The 21,963-nt window shown below is 41.0% G+C and overlaps 1 protein-coding gene across 6 annotated transcripts in view; it reads left to right on the top strand.

Annotated features, from left to right (window-relative positions):
* CFAP61 (cilia and flagella associated protein 61) overlaps window positions 1-21,963 on the top strand; it is a 296,096-nt gene that overhangs the window by 214,759 nt on the left and 59,374 nt on the right. For 5 of the 6 annotated variants that reach the window (XM_017883237.1, XM_017883229.1, XM_017883246.1 and 2 more), the window contains 3 exons: window positions 4,172-4,464; window positions 15,233-15,560; window positions 16,908-16,999. In XM_017883237.1, coding sequence (XP_017738726.1) covers window positions 4,172-4,464; window positions 15,233-15,560; window positions 16,908-16,999 — 713 coding nt within the window. Of the gene's footprint in view, window positions 1-4,171; window positions 4,465-15,232; window positions 15,561-16,907; window positions 17,000-17,331; window positions 17,380-21,963 lie in introns of those variants that run through there. The other variant, XM_017883271.1, reaches the window with a different exon arrangement.

The following is a 21,963-nucleotide window of genomic DNA, read 5'->3' as shown; positions in this document are numbered from 1 at the left end:
TTTTTTGTAGAGATGAGGCTATGATGTGTTTCCCAGGCTGGCCTCGAACGCCTGGCCTCAATCAATCCTCCTGCCTTGGCCTCCCAAAGTACTTGGATTACAGGCATGGGCCACTACACTCAGCCCTGTCTTTCTTTAAATAGCACATTAAAGATGTAATTTCTTGTTTCCCTGAGCTTAAATGCCACCAATATGACAGGAGTAGTATTTTATATCTATAATTAACAAATTATAGGCACACACAATTTTGGTTACATTAGGGACTATGTGGGATTTCATGAGCCTACACTGGAAACCTAATAACCAGGTCTGTTAAGGGGAACATATTTCTGTCTTACAAATCTCAGGTGTATAGCCCGTTCTGTGACTGGATAGTTCTTCTAGTGCCAGCTTAGTAGTGAATACCAAGCAGAAATAGGAGGTGGGAAAATCTGGCTACAGCGAGGTCATTTGGTGTTAAACATTTAGAGGGCCCAGAAGCATGATCCAGCTAGCAGGAAGAAAGTCTTAGGATCAGCAATCTATCTCCGACATATATCCACGTATCTGGTCAGAAAACACAATACTATGGTGGTAATTACAGTCACATCCAGTGTAGGCCAGGCACTGTGCTAGGCTCCAGGGATAACATGATGGGAAGGGCAAACATGGACCTTACAGTCCAAACAAGTCATCTCGCCAAGAAGCCTGGCTATATAGCCTGGGTGTGTAGGCCACGGTGAGTGCTGGAGAGGAAAGGTGGAGACCACCCACAGTCCTGCTGGGGTCTCACCTACCTGGAGGCTGGACAGTCTGTGGGGCCCAGATAAAGCTACAGGCAGGCTAAGGCCTTGACATGGGTTCTTCAGAAGCACTGGTTCCAACTCATCCATATTAGTAAAATTGCTCTGATAATTATAAGTAATCATATTTTTAAACCAGCTTGATTTGTCCCGAAATGAATAATCAAAGTATTTGTCTACTCGGCTTTTTTTCTGGAGGGGGCCCCAAAATATAAGACTTTGGTTATTCTAAGAGTTATCACCATGCTTATATTTTGCTGTATGACAATATTATATATGGGCATTTGAGTAAAGCCCATGTTATTGTTAACAGTTCTAAATGCTATTGTTAACAGTTCTAAATGCTATTGTTATCGATAATGACAATAATATGAGAGATTATGTATAAAAGTACCTAACTTTGTGCCTGGCATAGAGGAGTCCAGAGATAAACATGAACTGGATCTAAAAATCCACAAAGTGAATGTGAGCAGTGTTGCAGAAAGAACTCACAACTGCACAAAGATGATGAAAAGAATAATTTCCCACAGAATGGAGATATTTAAAGGCAAGAGATTGGGCCAGACACAGAGGCTCACGTCTGTAATCCCAGCACTTTGGGAAGCCAAGGTGAGGAGATCACTTGAGGTCAGGAGTTCAAGACCAGCTTGGTCAACATGTCGAAACTTCGTCTCTACTAAAAATACAAAAATTAACCTGGCATAGTGGTGCAGGCCTATAATTCCAGCTACTCAGAAGGCTGAGGTGAGAGAATGACTTGAACCCAAAAGGTGGAGGTTGCAGTGAGCTGAGATCGCACCACTGCACTCCAGCCTGGGCAATGGGCGAGACTCTGTCTTGAAAAATAAAAATGAAAATTAAAAAAAGGCAAGAGGTGGACCTGGTCAAGAATAGTAGGCCATCTTACATATTAATAGCTAGTTTTTATCATGTTTTGTTATATTTGTGGAGAGATGTGATTTGACCTGTAACATGTTCTTATTTATTTAATATAACAGATTATATTATCACAACATTCTACTATATTTTATGGGAAATGAGAGAACTATAACTAGTCATAGAAAGCCTGTTTAAATGAAAAGTTTGAGATGAAATCATGCAGGCAGTCATCTTCCATATGACCATGCTGGTTTGCACTGCCCGTCAGTAAATATTCATCCTTCTCTCCCTCCTGTGTGGGCAGAGTGGACGTCCTCACTTCCGTGCTCATGGGCATGGTCATGACACTTACTTTGGTCAATGGGATGTTAGTGGATGTGATGTGGGCGGAGGCTTGACATGTGCCTGGGCCCTTGTGCTTGCCTTTCTGTGCACCTGCATTTCACCATAAATAGAAAATGCCTCAGGTAGCTGTCAGTCCAAGCAGGATGAAACACATATGGTGCAAACAAACCCAGCCACAACCTGGAGCCATATCAGCTGACATCAGTCCGCCCATAGGTATGTAGACCACCCACAACATGCTTGTTGTTGTTTGACATTGAGTTTTGACGTGGTTTGTTATGCACCATTGCTATGATGATAACTGACTCTTACGACAACCAAAGTCTTATATTTTTGTTAGGGAATTTTGTTTCAAATTAAACATAAAGATAGCCAAAGCTGTTTAGAAGTCACATTATCTAGAAATAAACCTCTAATTTTGAAATCAGAGGTTTTACAAAATGTATTACCTTTGGAATTGAAAAATATCATCCTCTCCAGCTGCCTGCAGTCCATGGACCACCCTCGCTGGATCAGAGAGCTCTCCAAACCCCAGCAGCACCACAGGCCCAGTTTTCCATGAGCCTGTGAAGAAAAAGCCCAGCCTGTGAAGAAAAAGCCCAGCTCACAGTAGAGCTGCTAACAGCTCTCATGAAAGAGACCAGAAAATACAAAATCCTTAGCTGTGTGAGATCTAAACACACTTAAATTAGTTCAACTGAAAATGAATATTGTTTTGGCTTGCCTATTTCAAAAGGACAGAAGACCTCAAACCTTTGACAGTTTTCGGTTCAAGTTTTGCTTTTCTTGGCAGGCTGATTCTTTGTTGTGCCAGACAGCCAAGATTCATGTTTTGTAGCAGGTGGGAGCCTCAATAATTTAAGCAAAATGTTGCCTCTTTCAGCCAAGGAAAATGCAGCTCACCGAGGAATGTTGCATTTGAGCATCTGAACAGAGTGGGAGTCATAGCCACAAAACCGTCCTAGCGTCCTAGCGAAGGCAGGAATGGAGAGACTCCACTCCCTCACTTCAGTGGCTTCTTGGCTTTCCATAGATGAAGAGCAGGGAGTATGGGAGAACTTTCTAGATGCTGTTAGCTTCCAAGAAGTCATCTGAAAGTTACTGTAGTTTATTTTTCCTAAGCAAACAAGACAAACCATCACACCTGCTTTCAGTTTTGGATTGAAAACAATTTGGGCATGATTTCCTCAACCAAATTGAATTAATACACTTGCTATTTATTTTGGCTTGTAAAATTCCTTTTCATACTATTTCATGAACAGGAGAAAAACAGAGAGACATTCAACAAAGTGTACATTTTGTGGTAAAATTGGTATCTTATCTGGAAAATGAGTCTACAGCAGTCTATTTCTTTGTGAAAATTTGAAAATGCCAATTCAATGTCAAAAATAGCATATACTACATTTCATTAATTTAATAGTGTCATTGATCTTAAAACTGCTAAAATAGTAGAATAGCATATGTAATTACTTCTGTAGTCTTTTTGAGAAATGTAGATAGTATAGACTATCATCAAAATGCTCTTACACAAGGGAAATCTGTCAAGATTATTTTGTGATTTTATTTTTGCTAACCAAAATACTGTCCTTCAGTCCCTCTAGCTAGGTCTTGACACATTAAATTCTAAAAATCAGGGTTGAATCTTTGTAAAATTATCTGTTGAAAAGCAGAATGTTTTAGCCTTTAATTCTCAAAAAAGGGAAAACTTCCTTGAAATCAATCCAGTTCAACATTTAAATATTAAAATATCAGTAACATCATGAGCATGAATATTTTTTACCATTGCCTTTTTGTCTGTAAGGAAGAACTAATATGCATTGCCAACATTAGTAATTTTGTTTCCTTAATAAGTATAGCAAATTGGGAACAAAAACAAGACAAAAGGTTTTTTTCTAGACAGTTTCTTTCAGCATAATTTCAACTTCAAATTAGAGGAACATGAACGAATGTCCTACTTCTGCATTAAAAGTACTTGACTACTTTGTGGGATGTTTTGTGCTGATTCTTTACTAAATTATCTTGGTCGCCGTTGCTAGGTAACACCCCTGGCTTCCTGCAGCTGAAAAATGAGAGGGTTATACGGAGCAGTTCGGCATTATTAGCATTTGACTAAGGTTTTTCGGTTTTCTGAACTGTATATCTTAGCGTTTTCCCTTCTTTCCTAGGGAATGTCATTGTCTATGGAAATACAATTGATACTTACACCACTGTGGAGACGCTCTTAAACCTTGGCGTGAGCGGCAGCCGCATCCACCTCGTGCAGCCCCCGCCCGCCTCCACCATCACCTGCATCAACAACTACTCGGTGGAGAGCGCCGTGGCGGACGCGCTGGCAGCCGCCGGAGTCACTATTTACCGGGATGCGATCCTGGCCCAGTGGAATGACGGCCTGCACCCAGACCCCATCTACAGCGCCTCCTTCACCACACCCACCAAGCCTTTTAGACTCCCGTGCTCTGTAAGTGGGTCCCTGCAAACCTCACTCACCAGCCAGGGACAGCCGACATCTCCAAGGGATTTGGGGGTCTGGAAGATTGCGGGCAGTGAATTTGGAATACCAGATGTTGGATTTTGTTTTCCGTGTGTTCGCATTACCTCTTGCTGGGTAACAACCCACCCCAGACTCAGTGGCATGAAGAAACAACAACTGTTTATTATTCTTATCTCTCCTGTTTTTTTATTATTATTTTATTATTCTTATCTCTTCTGGCTTTGGCCAGACTCAGCTGGGAAGTTCCCACTTGAGGTCACTCATGCGGCTGAAGTCAGCAGTGGGTGGGCTGGAATTGTCTCAAAAGCATAGCCACTCACATGTCTGGCTGTTGATCCTGAATCAACTTTAGTTGAGATTTTCGCCAGAACACTTAGAAGTGGCCCCTTCGTGAGACTGGCTTCCTCACAACATGGTGGTCTGGGTCTGAGGGTAGAGCAGAGAGAGAGGCAGTGTCAGCTGTGTCACCTTGGATGACCTGGCCTCCGAAATCAAGCAGCATTCTTCCCACCACATTCTATTTGCTAGACGCAAGTCGCTAGGACCAGCCCATATTCAAGGAGTGGGAAATTAGACCCTGCCTGTTCATGAACGGGAGGTCAAAGATTTGAATGGAGAATGCCTCTCTTTACTGAGAGCTTGCCATGCTCCAGGACATTCTGTCACCTCATCAGGACAGCTCTGTAAAGGGAAGTATCCCTAATTTACAGATGAGAACACCGTGGCTCTAAGTCAGTGGCAGTGCTGGTTCCCTGCCCAGCCCAAGGTCTGTGCTGCCATTAACCGCTTAAGATTCTGGCAGCAGCAGTGGTGAGTCTTTCCCCATAACACACAACCTCTGGCAGTGTGTATAGAGAGAGCACTTTCCTTTCCAGGTGGGTGACATCCCACCTTCAGGCCTGCATCCTCAGAGTTTCCAGCTTAGGAGGTTAATAGAAGCCTTCAGGGAGGGAAGGGGGGAAGGGGCCGGTCCATCTCACTGAGAAGCAGGGGACCCTTGCTCAAAGGGGAGGCTGAGGTCAGTATGAGGATAATGGTTGTGTAGGTCAAGGGTGTGTGTTAGCGGTTGTGATAAAGAATGCCTGCTAACATCCAGTGGGCAAGCCATTTAGGGGCAGGTGTTCATAGCAGGCCCTTACCTAGGAGTAGGGGGTCATCATCCTAAGTAGGGCTTCTCATTCACGGGCTGCAAAGGACTGAGGATGGGGGCTCTCACCCCACCCCAACCGAGAACTCAAAGGACAGGGGCTCAAAGCAAACCACTAAAAAAGACTAAAAAGGAAGATTTTTTTAGAATCTCTCATTTTATCCTGAGATCCATGGAAATTTTGTATTCTACTCTGTAGTCCATTCATTTATTCATTCATTCCATAAATATTTATTGAACACCTGCGAGGTCCCAGGCTCTGTCCTAGGTGTTAGGGATGTAACAGTGAAAAAGGCAGGACAAGTCCCCTTTATTTTAAAAAGTGATACTGTCTGTACATGTATGTCATGACACCTATTTAAGACAGGAAATATCAAAATATTTTTGCACAAATTTTCCCTCAAAAAAAATGGCAAACCTGGAAGATTGCCATGTTTATCCTGAAGCACCTCTAGAGGTGACTGTGTGCCTTGCTCAGGAAGCAGAGGCCTGAGAAAACCTCCCCAAACATCCCATTGGGTAACAGCTCTTCTGACCTTTACTTTCCGATTCAGATTAGAATCAAACTCCTGACAAAAACATCTGGCAAAGTAAATTGACCCTTGAACACATGAGGAGTAAGGGCACCAACCCTCCTCACAAAGTTGAAAAATCACATGTAACTTTTGACTCTCCAAAAACATAGCTGCTAAAAGCCTACTGATGACCAGAAGCCCGACTGATCACATAAGTAGTTGAGCATATGAAAACATATTTTGTATTTTATATGTATCGTATACTCTATCCTTACAATAAAGTAAGCCAGAGAAAAGAAAATGTTGTTAAGACAATCATAAGGAAGAGAAAATATGTTTATTCGTCATTAGGTGGAAGTGGATCATCATAAAGGTCTTTGTCCTCATTGTCTTCACACTGATTAGGCTGAGGAGGAGAAGGAAGAGGAGGGGTGGGTCTTGCTGTTTCAGGGATGGCAGAGGCAGAAAAAAAAATCTATGCGTAAGTGACACACAGTTCAAATCCATGTTGCCCAAGGATCAGCTGTACTCTCAGTTGTCTTGATCCAAGGCACCATCCTGCTGCATTTTCATCCTAACACCGTCTGGGTCAAACATCGGCCTCTTTGCTGTTGTATTCTTTCTCCTATCTTCTCTGGTCTGCTTGGTCTCACAAAGAATGGCCCCTGCAGATGACATTTTCCAGGCTCCATTATTCTCTGATTTTCATCTTTATTTGGCCAAAAGTTTGTACCTGTGGGAGATTAGACGTGGGAAACGGCGAGTTCGGGGTAGGTATCTCTCATACTGTCTGCTTTGGGCAGCATCTGTCAGGGCATTAAGCATCTTTTGGTGGGGATGAATGTGTCCATCTTCTTCACAGTGGTCTTGGTGTCGTGGCTTGAATTACATCCCCCAGAAAGATATGTTGATGTCCTGACCCCCAGTACCAGTGAACATGACCTTATTTGGAAATAGAACCTTGGTCAATGTAAGCAAGTAAAGAGAATGTCATCCTGGATCAAGGTGGGCCCTGAATCCAATGACTGGTGTCCTTAAATAGATCTGATGGCATACAGAGACACACAATGAAGAAAACCTCATGACAGTGGAGGCAGAGGTTGATGTGATGGCAGCTGCAAGTCATGGAATGGCAGGAATTGCTAGCAACCTCCAGGAAGCAGGAAGAGGCAGGGAAGGCTTCTTCCCTAGAGCCTCTGGAGGGAGTATGGTCCTGACAATACTTGGATTCTCCAGAACTGTGAGAGAATAAATTTCTCTTGTCTTGAGCTACTGAGTTTGTGGTACTTTATTACAGCAGCCCTAGGAAACTAAAGCAGGTGATATCACAGTGTATGTACCTACTAAAACTGTGATTTTTATAACCAGAATCATACATTATATGCTATTTTTCTATTTGGCTTCATTTACTCAGCATAGTTATTTTGAGATTTCATATAGTTCCATGCATCAATAGTTCATTCTTTCTTATGGCTGAGTAGTAGTCCATTGTATGGATATATTGCATTTTGTTTATTCATTTGCCTGCTATGTACATTCTGGTACATGTCTTTGTGTGGATAATATTTTTATTTCTCTTAGCTATAAGCCTAAAGAATGTCCAAATTCTTTGGTAGGTGAATGTTGACCTTTTAAGAAGTCACCATGTTGCTCTCCAAAGTAGCTATACCATTTTACATTTCCATCAGCAATGTATGGGAGTTCCAGATGGTCCACATTCTTGTCAGCACTTGGTATTGTCAATCTAATTTTAGCCACTCTTGTGGGTGTGACATGATGTGTCACTGTGTTTTTTTAATTTGTGCTTTCCTGACGATTAATTATGTTTGGCATCTTTTCATTTTTTTTGGTAGCCATTAGTATTTCTCCTTTTTGTGAAGTGTTCAAGCTATTATAAATGTATTTAAAATTTTGAAATTTCCAATTGATCACTGCAAGTTTACAAAATGCAATTGACTTTGTGTGTAAACATTGTAACTTGAAACTGCTAAATTCTCTTATTAGCTTTTGTAGTTTTTTAGGTCCATAAACATATCATGCAAATAGGGGCAGTTTTACTACTTTTCTGATATTTAGGTCTTTTATTTCAGTTACTTGCTTTATTCTACTCACTAGGACCTACAGTGCAATGTTTAATAGAAGTGGGGGAAATAGACATCCTTGCCTTGTTCCATATCCCAGAGAGAACTTTCAGGCTTTCACTATTAAATATGAGAGAATTTGGCTGTGGATTTTCTTTGGTGCTTTTATCAGACTGAAGAAATAACCTTCCATTCCTAGTTTGTTTAGAGGTTTTATCATGAATGACTGTTGAATTTTGTTAAGTGAACTTTTCCATATTTCTTAAAAAGAAATATGGTAATATTTCTTTCTTAATTCTTTTAATACACTGAATTACACTGATTGATTTTTTAAATCAATCAGTTTTTTTAAAAAAAAACCTTTAATCTCTGGAAAAAACTTAATTGGTCAAATGCATTATCTTTCTGTATATTCTTAAATTTTACTTGCCCAATAGTTTTAAGAATTCAATATGTTTTAAGAATTTTGAAACTATTTTTTAACTATATTCATGAGGGATGTTGATCTATAATTTTCTATTTTAGTAATGTCCTTGTAAGGTTTTGGTGTTCAAGCTGTGTTGGCCTCATGCAAAAAATTTGGGCAATGTTCCCTCCTTATTTATTTTCTGAAAAGGTTTGTGCAAGATTGTTATTTTTTCTTTCTTGGATGTTTGACAGAATTAACCAGTGAAACAATCTGGGCATGGAGTTTATATTGTTGAAAGGCTTTTGATAACAAATTTGTTTTTTTAACTAGATATAAGGCTACTCAAATTTTCTGCTTCTTCTATAAATTTTGTAAGTTGTAATTTTAAGAAATTTGTCCATTTCATTTACATTTGTCAAATTTGTTGACATTAAGTTTTTCACATATTATTTTATTATCTATTTGATGTCTAGGATCTGTAGCAATAACCCCTCATTTATTTCTGAGATTGGTGAATTGTGTTGTCTCTCTGACCCTCTTTCTGTTTGCTGCCAGTCTCTCTGTCTCTGACTCTCTCTTTCTCTCTCTCCCGCAGTGTAGATAGGGGTTTGTCAATATTATTGATCTTTTTCAATTAACCAGCTTTTGAGTATGTTAATTTTCTCTATTATTTGTCAGTTTTCTCCTCCATTGATTTCTGCTCTTAATTATTTTCTTCCTTCTTCTTGCTTTGGATTTACTTTACCCTTCTTTTTTCTTGTTCCTTAAGGTAGAGCCTTAAGTTGTTGATTTATGTAAGCATTTCAACTGTAAGTTTTCCATTATGTTTGAGCTGCATCCCATAACTTATATGTTAACTTTTAATTACCGCTTAGTTCAAAATATTTTCTAATCTCGCTGTGATTCTTTATTCAACCTTGGATTATTTAGAACTGCACTGTCTAATATTCAAATATTTAAAGTTTTCCTAAATATTATATTTTGAATTGATTTCTAGTGTAGCTGTTGTGATCAGAGAACAGTGTTTTGACATTTAGAGACAGGGACGGTGGCTCACACCTGTAATCCCAGCACGTTGGGAGGCCAAAGCAGGCAGATCACTTGAGGTCAGGAGTTCAAGACCAACCTGCCCAACGCGGTGAAACCCCGTCTCTACTAAACATATGAAAATTAGCTGGGCATGGTGGTGCATGCCTGGAATCCCAGTTACTCGGGAGGCTGAGGCAGGAGAATTTCTTGAACCTAGGAGGCGGAGGTTGCAGTGAGCCCAGATGGCGCCACTGCTGGTCCAGCCTGGGTGACAGAGCAAGACCCTGTCTCAAAAAAAAAAAAAAATTTTGAGACTTGTTTTATGTCCAAGCATATTGAGTAACTTTGTGAACATATAAGGAATACGTATTATGTGCTTGAGTTTAATGTTAGTTCAATATGGTTGATAGTGATGTTCGACACTCATAAGTCTTTACTGATATTTTTATCTCATTCTATTAATTGCTGAGAGAAGGGTATTACAATCTCTTACTATTATTTTGGAAGTTTCTGTTTTCCTTTTAATACTTTTGATTTTTGCTTTATCTTTTTGGGGGCTCTGTTATTAAGCCCATGAGCATTTATAGTTGTTATATCTGCCTTGTGATTTGTGCCTTTTATCATTATGAAATGTCCCTCTTTATCTCTGATATTTAATAATATTCCTTATCTTAAGGTCCAGATTATCTGATATTAATATGACCATTCCATTATTCTTATACTTGCTGTTTATATGATATATTTCCCATCCATTTACTTTCTACTTATCTGTGTCTTTGTGGCTGAAGTGTGTCTCTTGTAGGCATCATAAAGATTATATTAATGTTTTTAGTGCTGCATGACAAATTACCCCAAATTTAACAGCTTAAAACAACATCCCTTTACTAGTTTATAGCTCTATCAGTCAGAAATGCAGGCAAGGTGTGGCTGGCTTCTCTGCTTAGGGGCTCTCAAGGCTAAAATCAAGGTACCAATCAGGCTGCATTCTCTCTGGAGCTTGAAGTCCTCTTCCAAGCTTCTGTGATAGTAATAGAACTTAATTCCTTGCAGCTGAGGACAGGGGTCCCCACTTCCTTGCTGGTCCAGCCAGGGGCCACTCTCAGCTTCTAGAGGCCATTCATATTTCTTACCTCATGGCCCCTTCCATCTTACATCCAGCAACAGAGGATCTTACTCATGTCAAATTCCCTTCACATTTCAAATCATTCTTCAGGAAAAGCCTGGTCCCTTTTAAGGGTTTACCTGATCAAGTCGGACCCACCAAGCATCATCTCCCTGTCTAAAGTCACATGTGCCATATAACATCACCTTATACTTTCACAGTTCACACTTGTACTTAAGGAAGAGGTGGGAATCTTGGGAACCATCATAGACTTCTACTTACCACATGCTTTCTATCTTCTCTGCATTTTATTTAAAGTACTTAGACCGTTAATATTTAATGTAATTACTGATGTGGTTAGATTTAGGTCTACCATTTTATTATTTGTTTACTGTCTGTTCCCTCTTCTTTCTTTTGTGTTCCCCCTTGCCTGCTTTCTTTAGGTTTATTAGAGTATTTTTTAGTGGTCTATTTCAATTGACTTTTTAACTATATCTTATTTTTTAGTGATTGCTCTGTGGATTGTAATACATACCAGCAATCTTTCATGTTCAATAGAGTTAATATTGTACCATTTCACATAAAATGTAAAAACCTTGCAGCGATGCAGTTCCTTCTCCCCATATTCTGGATGTCTATTTTGTTAATAGCCATCCTGTATATTACATCTACAAACACTGAAAAATCAGTAAGGCAATATTGTAATCTTTGTTTAAGGTCATTTATATATTAGAGAATTAAAAAGAATAGTCTTTTATAGATACCCAGATATTTACTAATTTTCTTGTTCTATCTTCCTTTTTGAAAATCCAAGTCTCCCATCAGCCAAAACAACCTTCAGAGCATTTGTTGTATTGTAGGTCTGCTAAAAAGTAATTCTCTAGTTTTACTCCATCTGAAAATATATGTTGCTTTCATTCTTAACGTTTATTTTCACCAAATATAGAATTCGGGGCTTACAGGTTATTTTTTCCCAGCACTTTGAAGATGCTTTTCCACCATCTTCTGACGTCCATGAATTTTAAATCTACAATCATCTAAAACATTCCCCTATATGTCATTTTCCACTGGTTGCTTTCAAGTTTGCTCTTTATCCTTGGTTTTTAGCAATTTGATGCTGTAGGTATTATGTGTTTATTATGTCTCTAAGCATTTTTTTTAATTTGTCTTGTTTGGGGTTCACTGAATTTCTCAAATCCATAAATTTATGATTTTCACTAAATTTTAACAAGTTATTGGCCATTTTTTCTTACCCCATTCTTCTCTCTTCTCTTTCTGGGATTCCAATTACATGTCTGTTAAGAGTTTTTTATATTGTTCCCTGGGGCTCTAAGGCTCTGTTTATTTGTTTCAGTCTCTTTTTTCTCTTTCTCACTATTCTTCAAATTGGACAGTTTCTATTGATATAACTTCAAGTTCACTGACTCCTCTATCATCTCTATTTTCTATTAGGGCATAAGATGACTGCAGCTCACTCTTTTAAAAAAAAAAAAAAAGCCTCTAAATTGAGGCCAGACAGAGTGGCTCACGCCTATAATCCTAGCACTTTGGGAGGCCAAGGTGGGTGAATGGCTTGAACTTAGGAATTCAAGACCAGCCTGGGCAACATGGTGAAGGCTGTCTCTACAAAAAATACCAAAAAAGTAGCTGGGTATGGTGGCAAGCACCCGTAGTTCCAGCTACATGGTGGGGGCTGAGGTGGAAGGATCCCTTGAACCCAGGAGGTCAAGGCTGCAGTGAGCCAAGATCTTGCCACTGCCCTCCAACCTAGGTGACAAAGTGAGATCCTGTCTTTAAAAAAAGACTCTAAATTGAATACCTGTATGTGGAAATGGAGAGAAGAGGTAATTTAAAAAGCAAACTTTTTCAAAACCTCTAAAATAAAGGAAATTATCCCCATCCTGGTCATTTCTCCAAGTTTTTACTGTAATACACAAGCTACCCAAACTTTTAAATACTAATAAGAATCCTCTTATATCAGAGTTTATAGTTATGATCAGTGGGAGGACTCATCTCAGAAGGTTATAGCACCAAGGCAGAAGCAGAACTCTCTTGAAATTGATGTTTTGTCCCCACATCAAAGCCTCTCCACATCCTGCCTGATAGTGGTGCCTCCAGGGTTCTTACTTAGCAGGTGGTCCAGCCTCCAGCCAGGTGAGGCTGCAGTGACACTGGCTCTCAAGGCAGACTTCCTCATCTTGTTGGGATTCATCTCTCTAGTTACCTCATGAGCGCCATGCTTATGTTTTTCACCAAGACATTCTGGAGACCTTACACAGTGCCTGGCACAAGAAGTGTTTGTCTGAATGCATGAACGAATGAAGTGTATCAGACTACCAACTCCCACCCTTCTCCCTAGCTAACCAAGGAGTTTTGCTGTCCTTAATCAGAATTGTCAGTATAAGTAGTCTTGAAATATGTACTCAGAACATCAGTGTGGCTAGCCATTTCCACTTCCTGGTTGTACCCAATATGTATATTCCATTGGCATTACAGAAACACATAGGCTGTATTTGCAAGGTCTATAACTTGGAACACGTGTTCCTATTAACAACGTTGGATTTGCTTATTTGGTTTTCAGTCTAGTCTACAAACTCCTATGAAACCCAAAATGTAGCCAAAATTGTGAATGCCTACACCAAAAGCATATAAATAAACATTACTGCAATACTGGTAATCTTTAAAACCCAGAAAAACAAGAGCTAGTATATTTAATGTGCTACTTAAATGAAAAGTAGGCTTAGTTAGAAAAAGAAAATTGGGTACGTAGAAGAACTTCTGTGAGGATGCTGAAGGAGACTTCTGAACATTTTCAAGGGCTCAGGAGGTTGATGGCACTGATATTATTTGTAATTTAAGTTCAAATCAGATATCTTTCTATATATTTATCTGGGTAGGAAATCTATTTTTTATAGAGATTGGAAAAAAGAATGAGAAAGCAAAAAAGGAGTATAGGGAGACAGAAAGATTCAGAATCAGAGAGAGACTCAGAGAAATATATTTTCCTGTGGCCACTGGGTGAGAGTTATAAGACAGAAAAAAAAGGAAAAGACTTGAAAGAAAGAAGCATCCTGGGATGGGATGAGACAACTGAGTGAATAAAGACAGGGCAAGGGCACAGAGTCTGTCTGCCTGAGGGAGGACCAAGGACATCATAGAGATGATGGATTTGAGTCCCACTGTCCAATAGAACCTTCTTCAAGATGGAAACAGGCTGTATCTTCACTGCCCAGTATGGCAGCCACTAGCCACCTACAACTATTGAGCACTTGAAATGGGCTGTTGCAACTGAGGAACCGAAGTTTTCATTGTATTTAACTTAAATTAATTTAGATGAAAATATTTGTAGCCCTGCATGACTAGTGGCTACCACAGGATCAGAAAGCTCCTGGAACCATTCATGGGTGTGGGGCAGTAATACTGAAGGGGCTGGCTACCTCTTGCCCAGGGACAGCTGATGTCTGTACAGAATGAAACAGTTGAGGGGGTAAAGCAGGAATGTGATGGAAGTGGGGAGATGACCATCAGTATGGTTGGGACCCATGTCTTATGTTCAGTTTTTAGCATGCTTTTAATAAGCTGGCAGACTATTTTAGGTAAAAATAAAATCAATTGAACTTATTTCAATTGGTCCAACAACTAGAGACAAAAACAACTAACTTGCACTGCTTTAGTGACTTTCAACATCAGTGTGGAAGATGATGTCCAGATGAGAGAATAAGAAAGCATTGAAATCTGAGCACAGAATGGAGAGGGCATACAAATAATTTCTAAGGAGCATGCAAAGGGGTTGGTGTCCCCTCTACTTATGGCACCCTCACACGGTGCCTGGCATATGGTAGGTATGCCATCAGTATTTCTTGAATGACCCTCTTGTCATATGAGAGCAGGAAGCAACAAGGCAGGAACCCAGACCTAGTAGATACAGAGACTGATGAAGCACCCGTCTTCTCTGGAGCATCATATAGGGACAAGCTTACTGAGTTTTAAAACCTAGCAATGGGCAGTCTGAAAACTGAAGACTGGATGAGGTCAACCCAAGAAGGAACCTGCAGAGACCCGAGTGTCAGACACAGGAAGGGGAAGAAGATGGAGGCTGAGATAGAGCTGTTCAAAATGTAGGAGCGTGAGGGGAAGGCAGGGTCTGTACAAATGTAAACCCTCTTAAGTGGAAAACCACTCACACTTGTGGGAGATATTTCATCACCTGGCATCATTCTCTCCACTGGATGTCAAAATTGAGTGAATAAGAGTGACATTTGGGGATCTTAATGTGTTCTTCATACCCAAGATAATCTATCTCTCATATACACACAAACAACATGGTAACAAACTTTTAGTATTTGTATTTTTGTGCCCCAAATAATAAAATGCCCTGGGGACTAGTCACACTCTTGGGAAGGTAAAACGAAGAGTGATAACTGAATATTGCTGTAATTGTTCACTTCGTAGATGTTCTTCAGCTTCTGTGAGAAGAATGTGGATTATGAAACATTTAAAGCCCTCAATGATACATGTCTTGTGTATGACGGGCGACTTGTGATTGATACCAACTTCCACACCAATGACATAGCCATCAGAGCTGCTGGCTCCCTCACCAAATTCTCCAATAGATACTACTCAAATGAGTGGACTCACAGCAACTTCAGTTCCAAAGAAATTGGCTTTCAGCTGGCAGCAGCTATGCTACATCTCTTTGATCCAACCCTTGAGCCTGTGACCGAGCCACCAGCTGATCTTGACCGGCTCATCCCCATGTACAAGGGAGCCAAGATTCAAGGTATACAAGTAGGCTTCCTTCTCCTTGATGAAGCCACAGATTAGGTAGCGGTCAGCAGTCAGGCCAGACCTCCAGGTTTCTCTTAGGCTTGGGGAAAAGGCTCCTCCATATCTCAGTGGGTTGCCACAGAGACAGAGAAAGGGTCTATCTAATTTCTGAGGCATTTATTACAAACCCGGAATTATTGTTATTATGATTCCTTGTGTTTGAGCATTTATTATGGACCATATCCTAAATGGGGTTCCCATTTTACAGATAAGAAAACAGACAAGGGAATGATTATTAACTTGTCTGGATATCTCACAGCTGGAAAGTGATGGTTTTCCCTGACATCTTACCCAAAACTTCCATTCTCACTATAAGTTCAGAGATAAGGAGACTCTTTCAGGCAGCCAGGCCTCAGCCTGCTCTGGTATGGATAAGCTTAACCATTTGCAGCTATAAAGCAGTGCACTTTTATCCCGTAAACCTTTCTGGCCCCTAGGGAGGAGATGACTTCATGAGTAATGCAGGGTTCCTTCACTGTTAGGGTATGAGAAATACCTTTGAAAATGGTGTTTCTGAATGTTGTGGACCTTTTACCAGAAAAATGCACATATTTACAGAATTCCGTGTTCACTTCCTGGAGGTTTATGGATGAACCCACAAAGCTGTACATAGACCCTCAAGGTGTCCATGAAACCCAGTCCAGTCAATGGAATGTCAGATTACAGAAATGAAGGCCCCACATTCCATCCTTGACTTCCTCTTCCTAACTAGGCAGCCCCACAAGGTCTTGCTCTGCTTCTCACTCTGGGTGAGACCTGAGGGAAGGTGGTGGCCGTGGGCAGGCAAGAGAAGGGAGGGCTGTCAGAAGCAGAGCTGGCACAGGTCCAGACCTCAGGGATAAGCCAACATATTAAGAATTCGATAATGACAGTTTCTAAAACATTGAACAAAGAACTTTGTTGATTGTCCTAATTAAATTCAATTTTTTAATATTTTGGAGAAGGGATGAGGAACAGGAATGCTATTTGCAACAATTTAAAGCTTCTAAAGGTCTTGATCTGGTTTTGGCAGATACAGATTAGAGGGCGGGGAGCTACAAATAATCATAGGATACACAAGATCGGCTTGGCACGTCCTGGAGCATTGGCGGCTACATTATGATATATCATGTCACATTCACATCAATTTGGTTAAATAAATGTCAACCACCCCGGGGAGTTCCTTGGCGGTACTTTAGTGTGAAAGTTTGAGGAGCATGCACCACTGCAGGCATCTGTTTGTCCTGTGATGAAAATGTGAGCTCTGTTACTCATCTCATTAACAATTCATTTGAAATGGAAAATTTGCCATCTCTTCTAGGGGGCATTCTTCCTGGGTCTTACCATTATCTGCATATTGCCAAGCCTGCCATTCCTACTCCCTTGGAGGTACAAATGGCACAGCCTAATTATGTAAGTATTATTTCTGAATTTCATTTTACTTTCAAATACAAAACTTGGTTTATAAGAGGATGAAATTCTTTACTTGGAGTCTTTACTGTAATGTGTTGGTTCACGCATCAGAAGCCCATTGGGGTAATCGTCCCCCTAGATGGCCTTCAGTGACTCTCGTGACTTGGTCTTCATGCCCTTGTGTGGCCCCTGCCGCACTGAGTAGGGCTGACCTGTGTAGCCAAGAGGATACTGGGGAAATGACTCTGTGGCTTCCAAGGTCAGGTCAGGTCAAGAAAGATACTACAGCTTCCAGCTTGCACACTTCTAGATGACTTGCTGCCATGCTCTAGGGATCCGTTTAGAGAGGTCCACGTGGCAAGGAATTGAGGGTTCCTGCACCAGCCATGATCAGTTTGCCAGGCAGATGAGCGTGCCACCTGGGAAGTGGATCCTCCAGCCTCATTCACGCCTGTAGGTGACTGCAGCCCCAGCCAACATCTTGACTGAAAACTTATGAAAGACCTTGAGCCAGAATCCCCTAGCCAAGCCACTTTCAGCTTCTGGCTCCCAGAGACCGTGAGATAATAAAAATGTACTGTTGTTTTACACCATTACTTTTTTAAATAGACTTTATTTTTTAGAGCCATTTTGGTTTCATAACAACATTGAGCAGAGGTAGAAAGATTTCCCATATAACCCCAACGCTTCAACAGACATATAGCCTCCCCCACTATCAACATCCCCCACCAGTGATATATTTCTTACAATTAATAAACCTACACTGACACATTATTATCAACCAGAGCCCATAGTTGACATTAGGGTTCACTCTTGGTTTTGTACATTCTGTGGGTTTGGACAAATGTATAATGACACATATCCACCATTACAGGATCATACAGAGCAGCTTCACTGCCCTAAGAACCCTCAGTGCACTGCCTGTTTGTCCCTTCCTCTGTCCTAAGGCCTGGCAACTACTGATGTTTTTACTGTCTCAGTCACTTTGTCTTTTCCAGAATGTCATATAGTTGGAATCATACAGCCTATAGTCTTTTCAGGTTGGCTTCTTTCACTTAGCACTATCCATTTAAGCTTCCTCTGTATCTCTTCGTGGCTTCATAGCTCGTTTCTTTTTGGCACTGAGCGATCCTCTGTTGTCTGGATGTATCGGTTTATTTATCCATTCACCTACTGAAGGACGTTAAGCCTCTACGTTTTGAGGCAACCTGTGATGCATCGATAGGTAACTGAAAATCCACTTTCATGTCAATGGAGCAGGTAGATTGCTTAGCATCTGGAATGGCCATGGAGACCCCACTGTTTTCCTCCCCTCCAGGAAAAGCAGAAGCTGTGCAGTTGGGAATTCCCCTGTTTAAAGGACACAGGTGGTTGGTCAGTTGAAGAGCTCCTCTAATGAGATTCTCTGACCCGTGGTCCCAGCCCAGTGTGTGTTGTCATCTGGGGGCTTCCTTTTGGATAGGTCACATTTGATTTTTAGTCAATGAGGCAGACTGGAAGCTGTCTACTTAATTTCCATTCCCGTTTTCTTCTCCTGAATATTTTTGAGGGTAAACAATATGACGAACCTAAATTAAACACATTTCCCACATTTCCTCAAGGACAGGGTCAGCCAGGTGGCAGGTTCTGACCAATGAGATGCAAGTAGAAGCTCTTGGAAAATTCCTTAAATGGGGGCCTACTCAAATGGCACAGGCTATGGGCTCTTCACCCTTCAGGAAGTCTCAATCCCAGCTATTCCATTTCCTTCCCATGGACCTTGAACAAGTTCTTCAACGTCTCTGCATTTCTGGGATTGCTGGGGAGCATATATAAAGTAACATTGTCTGGACAAAACAGGTAGCCGGTAAGTGATGAAGATGGCTGTTTTAATCATTATTCCAGATTAATAATGAAACCCAGTTCTTCCAGGAAAAGGGTAGATGCTGTATGTTTAAAACTTATTTCCCTTAGCCCTTTCCCAGATTCTTTTAGTTGTCCTGTACACATGGTCTGATGCAAAATTTTCTTATAATACAGGAAACCATAAGATCATAATAGTGTTCCAGTTTCTATTGCTGTATAAAAAACGCTTAGTGGCATGAAGCAGCCATTTGATCCTGCTCACAGATCCTGTGAGTCAGGAATTTGGACAGGGCACAGTGGGCACAGCTTGTCTCTGCTTCACACTATCCACAGCCTTAGATGGGAAGACTAGAGGGTTAGATCAATGATCCGGATCATCTGAAGGCTGATTTACTAAATCTGAAGGCTTGTTATTCAGCTGGGCTGGGATGACTCAAGGACTGGAAGTGCTCACCAAGGCCTCCCGACCTGGGCTGTCCTCAAGTGCCTGGGCTTCCTCACAGTATGGTGGCCTCAGAGTAGCCAGACTGCTCACGTGGTGGCTCTGGGCTCCAAGTGCAAGTGTTGGTACTAGCAAGTTGGAAGTTGCATTGCCTTCTATGACCCACCCTCAAAAGTCACACAGCCTCACTTCTCCCACTCTCTCTGTTGAAGCAGTCACAACAACCACCGAGATTCAAGGAGTGGGGGATAGAGAATCCACCTCTCAAGACAGACAGTGTCAAGGTCATATTGCAGGACAGTGTGTGGGATGGGGAGACTGTCATGGCCATCTTTGGAAAGTACAATCTGCCACCAATGAGGTGGGGCATGAGGTAAATAGGATAAAGCCCAGAGTATTCACAGGCTAAGCACTTTGATCATCACAGATAAATAACTCGATTCTGATATGCACAAGAGCTAGAACATATTGGACTTGGTTCCAGCCAGAACCAGATTCTTCAAGGACAGTGCATGATTTCCTACATGCGGCATCGTTTATTTATGAGCCACTGGCTCTCTCTAAATAAAGTCAGAGGAGGAGCCAAAAGGGGTTTTTAGATAATGAGAGTTTTAATAAGAGTGCAACTTAAATAGATTCTTTGGCTGGTGCTATGACAGTATGTGAACAGGACCCCTGACTTTAATTAACCATTTTGCCAGGTGGGCCTCCTTTTTAATTAGTACAGAAGATCTAAACAGATTTTTTTTTCCATTTTATTATCCAAGAAAAAAAAAATGTAGGATGGCTCCATGGCAATCTTTTGGGATGGGAATTAATTTGATTAAGTGAAATTGTTGCCAAAATGGTCAGGCAGTCACCTAAATATAGCCAATTGATCAAGAATGGAGCCCATTGAACAATATTTCACCAGAGAAATTGAATTACTATTCATACACTAGATGTAGCACAGACAAATCTTATCAGATTTTTATAGTGCTCACTAATTGGAATATTTAAGTCGGAAGATACTGTAGTAATTCATGAGCTCTTTGAGAGGTAACCTGACAAAAGGAAGAAAGGGGACCCCAAGTCGTCTACATAATAAACTAATTTACAGATTCCAGTCCACATGCTTTGTTGGCGTATATACCACGGAATAAAGAAATTTGTCACAACAAATTCTGCCTTGGATACCATCAAATTTAAAATTGTGTGTTCATCGTGAGAGCTGGGAACTTGATTTCTTGAACATCAAGACTGATTAGTCCTGTGTCTTCCATTTGGCATGAATTCCAGAGCCATTTTCCAACCTTTGTCAAAATCATAAAGGAACTCCAAAGGATAATTGTATTCAGGGAAAAAAGAAGAAGAAAAACCATATCAAAATCAGTGACTCCATCAAAATCTTAAATTTAATATCCAAATTTTTAAACAATGTACTCATATACTTAAAATAGGGGAAGACGCGAGACATACCCTACCAAATTGGAAAGTTGTGAAGTAATCGTCCTGACCCCAGAACCCTGCACCATGTGGGCAGGGCTGGGAGGTGCCCTACGGCATCACTTAGTGGAGCAGCTTTCTATGAGCAATTACAGGAAGAGTTCTGGGCTTCACTGGGTTGTCCCGTTCTGTCAGCGACTGTGAATAAGAATGGCCTGCACTACAAGGGTAATTTGTGTCTGAGAAACCCCTGTATGAGTGAATCGTATTGAACATGAATACAGCATATTTTGATGGACTGTCAGTTCCCAAATGGACCCTCCAGTGAGGCTAACATAGTGCCAGATCGCCTTCAAATGGACACTGTTCCTTCCAAAGTTAAGATCAGCCATCAGTGCAACCTCCTCATCACTTTCTCTAGCATAGCTGCTTCTGGACTCTAAGCCATAATTTCTGTAAGGCACTGTATGCTAGGATTATGCAGACAAAACTTATGGAGGAGGCCAAAAGATGATAATGCAGTCTTTACATTTCAAAATAAGACCAAAAAATGCAACAAGTCCATAACAAAAAAATCATTAAAAATGATGCTGAGGATAGACTCTCAAGGAACAGGATGACATTTAAGGGCGCAAGATGCTCAGACTCTCACTGCTGTCAGTCTGCAGCCTGCAGGGCTCCTCGAGGGCTTGTCAAGTCACTGCCAACTAAGTGACTGTGACCCTCATCTTGAGGTGCACAGCTTCGGCCACGTACGTGGAATCCAAGTCAGCCCTCCTAAACACAAAGAAGTCCTTGTAAGGTGAACGTGGGGGATTTAGTAAGACTATTGGTAAAGTCAAGATTTGTTAACCACATGGGTGGATGTCAAGGTGTGCCCCTTTGACACCTGGGCCCCCTTTTTTAAACACTTCAAACAATTCAACCTAAAAGGAGGAGGAGGCTTGGGAAAGCCTAGCAGATAAAACTGCCAGAGTCTGTGGTGCCTCCTCTCCCAGACGCCAGCCTTACTGCCATGGTGCAGGAGCCGCCCCTCCTCAGAATTTACCTGCAGTTTTCCAGCTTTTTCACCAATCGTCCCTTACTGTGATGGGGACATGAACCCCTGGGTTCCAGAAGCCAAACCTAAAGCTGCTGTTTCCAAACTCAAATGGTCTTTCAAATCTTGTTTTTAATTTAGAAATACATGTGGAGGTCACATTCTTCACTGTCTATATATCTACATATATTTTATTTTCTTTTTTATTTTTTT

Source organism: Rhinopithecus bieti, unplaced genomic scaffold (assembly GCF_001698545.2).
Source record: "Rhinopithecus bieti isolate Rb0 unplaced genomic scaffold, ASM169854v2 scaffold_641, whole genome shotgun sequence".
NCBI classification, from domain to species: Eukaryota; Metazoa; Chordata; class Mammalia; order Primates; family Cercopithecidae; genus Rhinopithecus; species Rhinopithecus bieti.
This window is presented reverse-complemented; position numbering and strand designations above follow the sequence as displayed.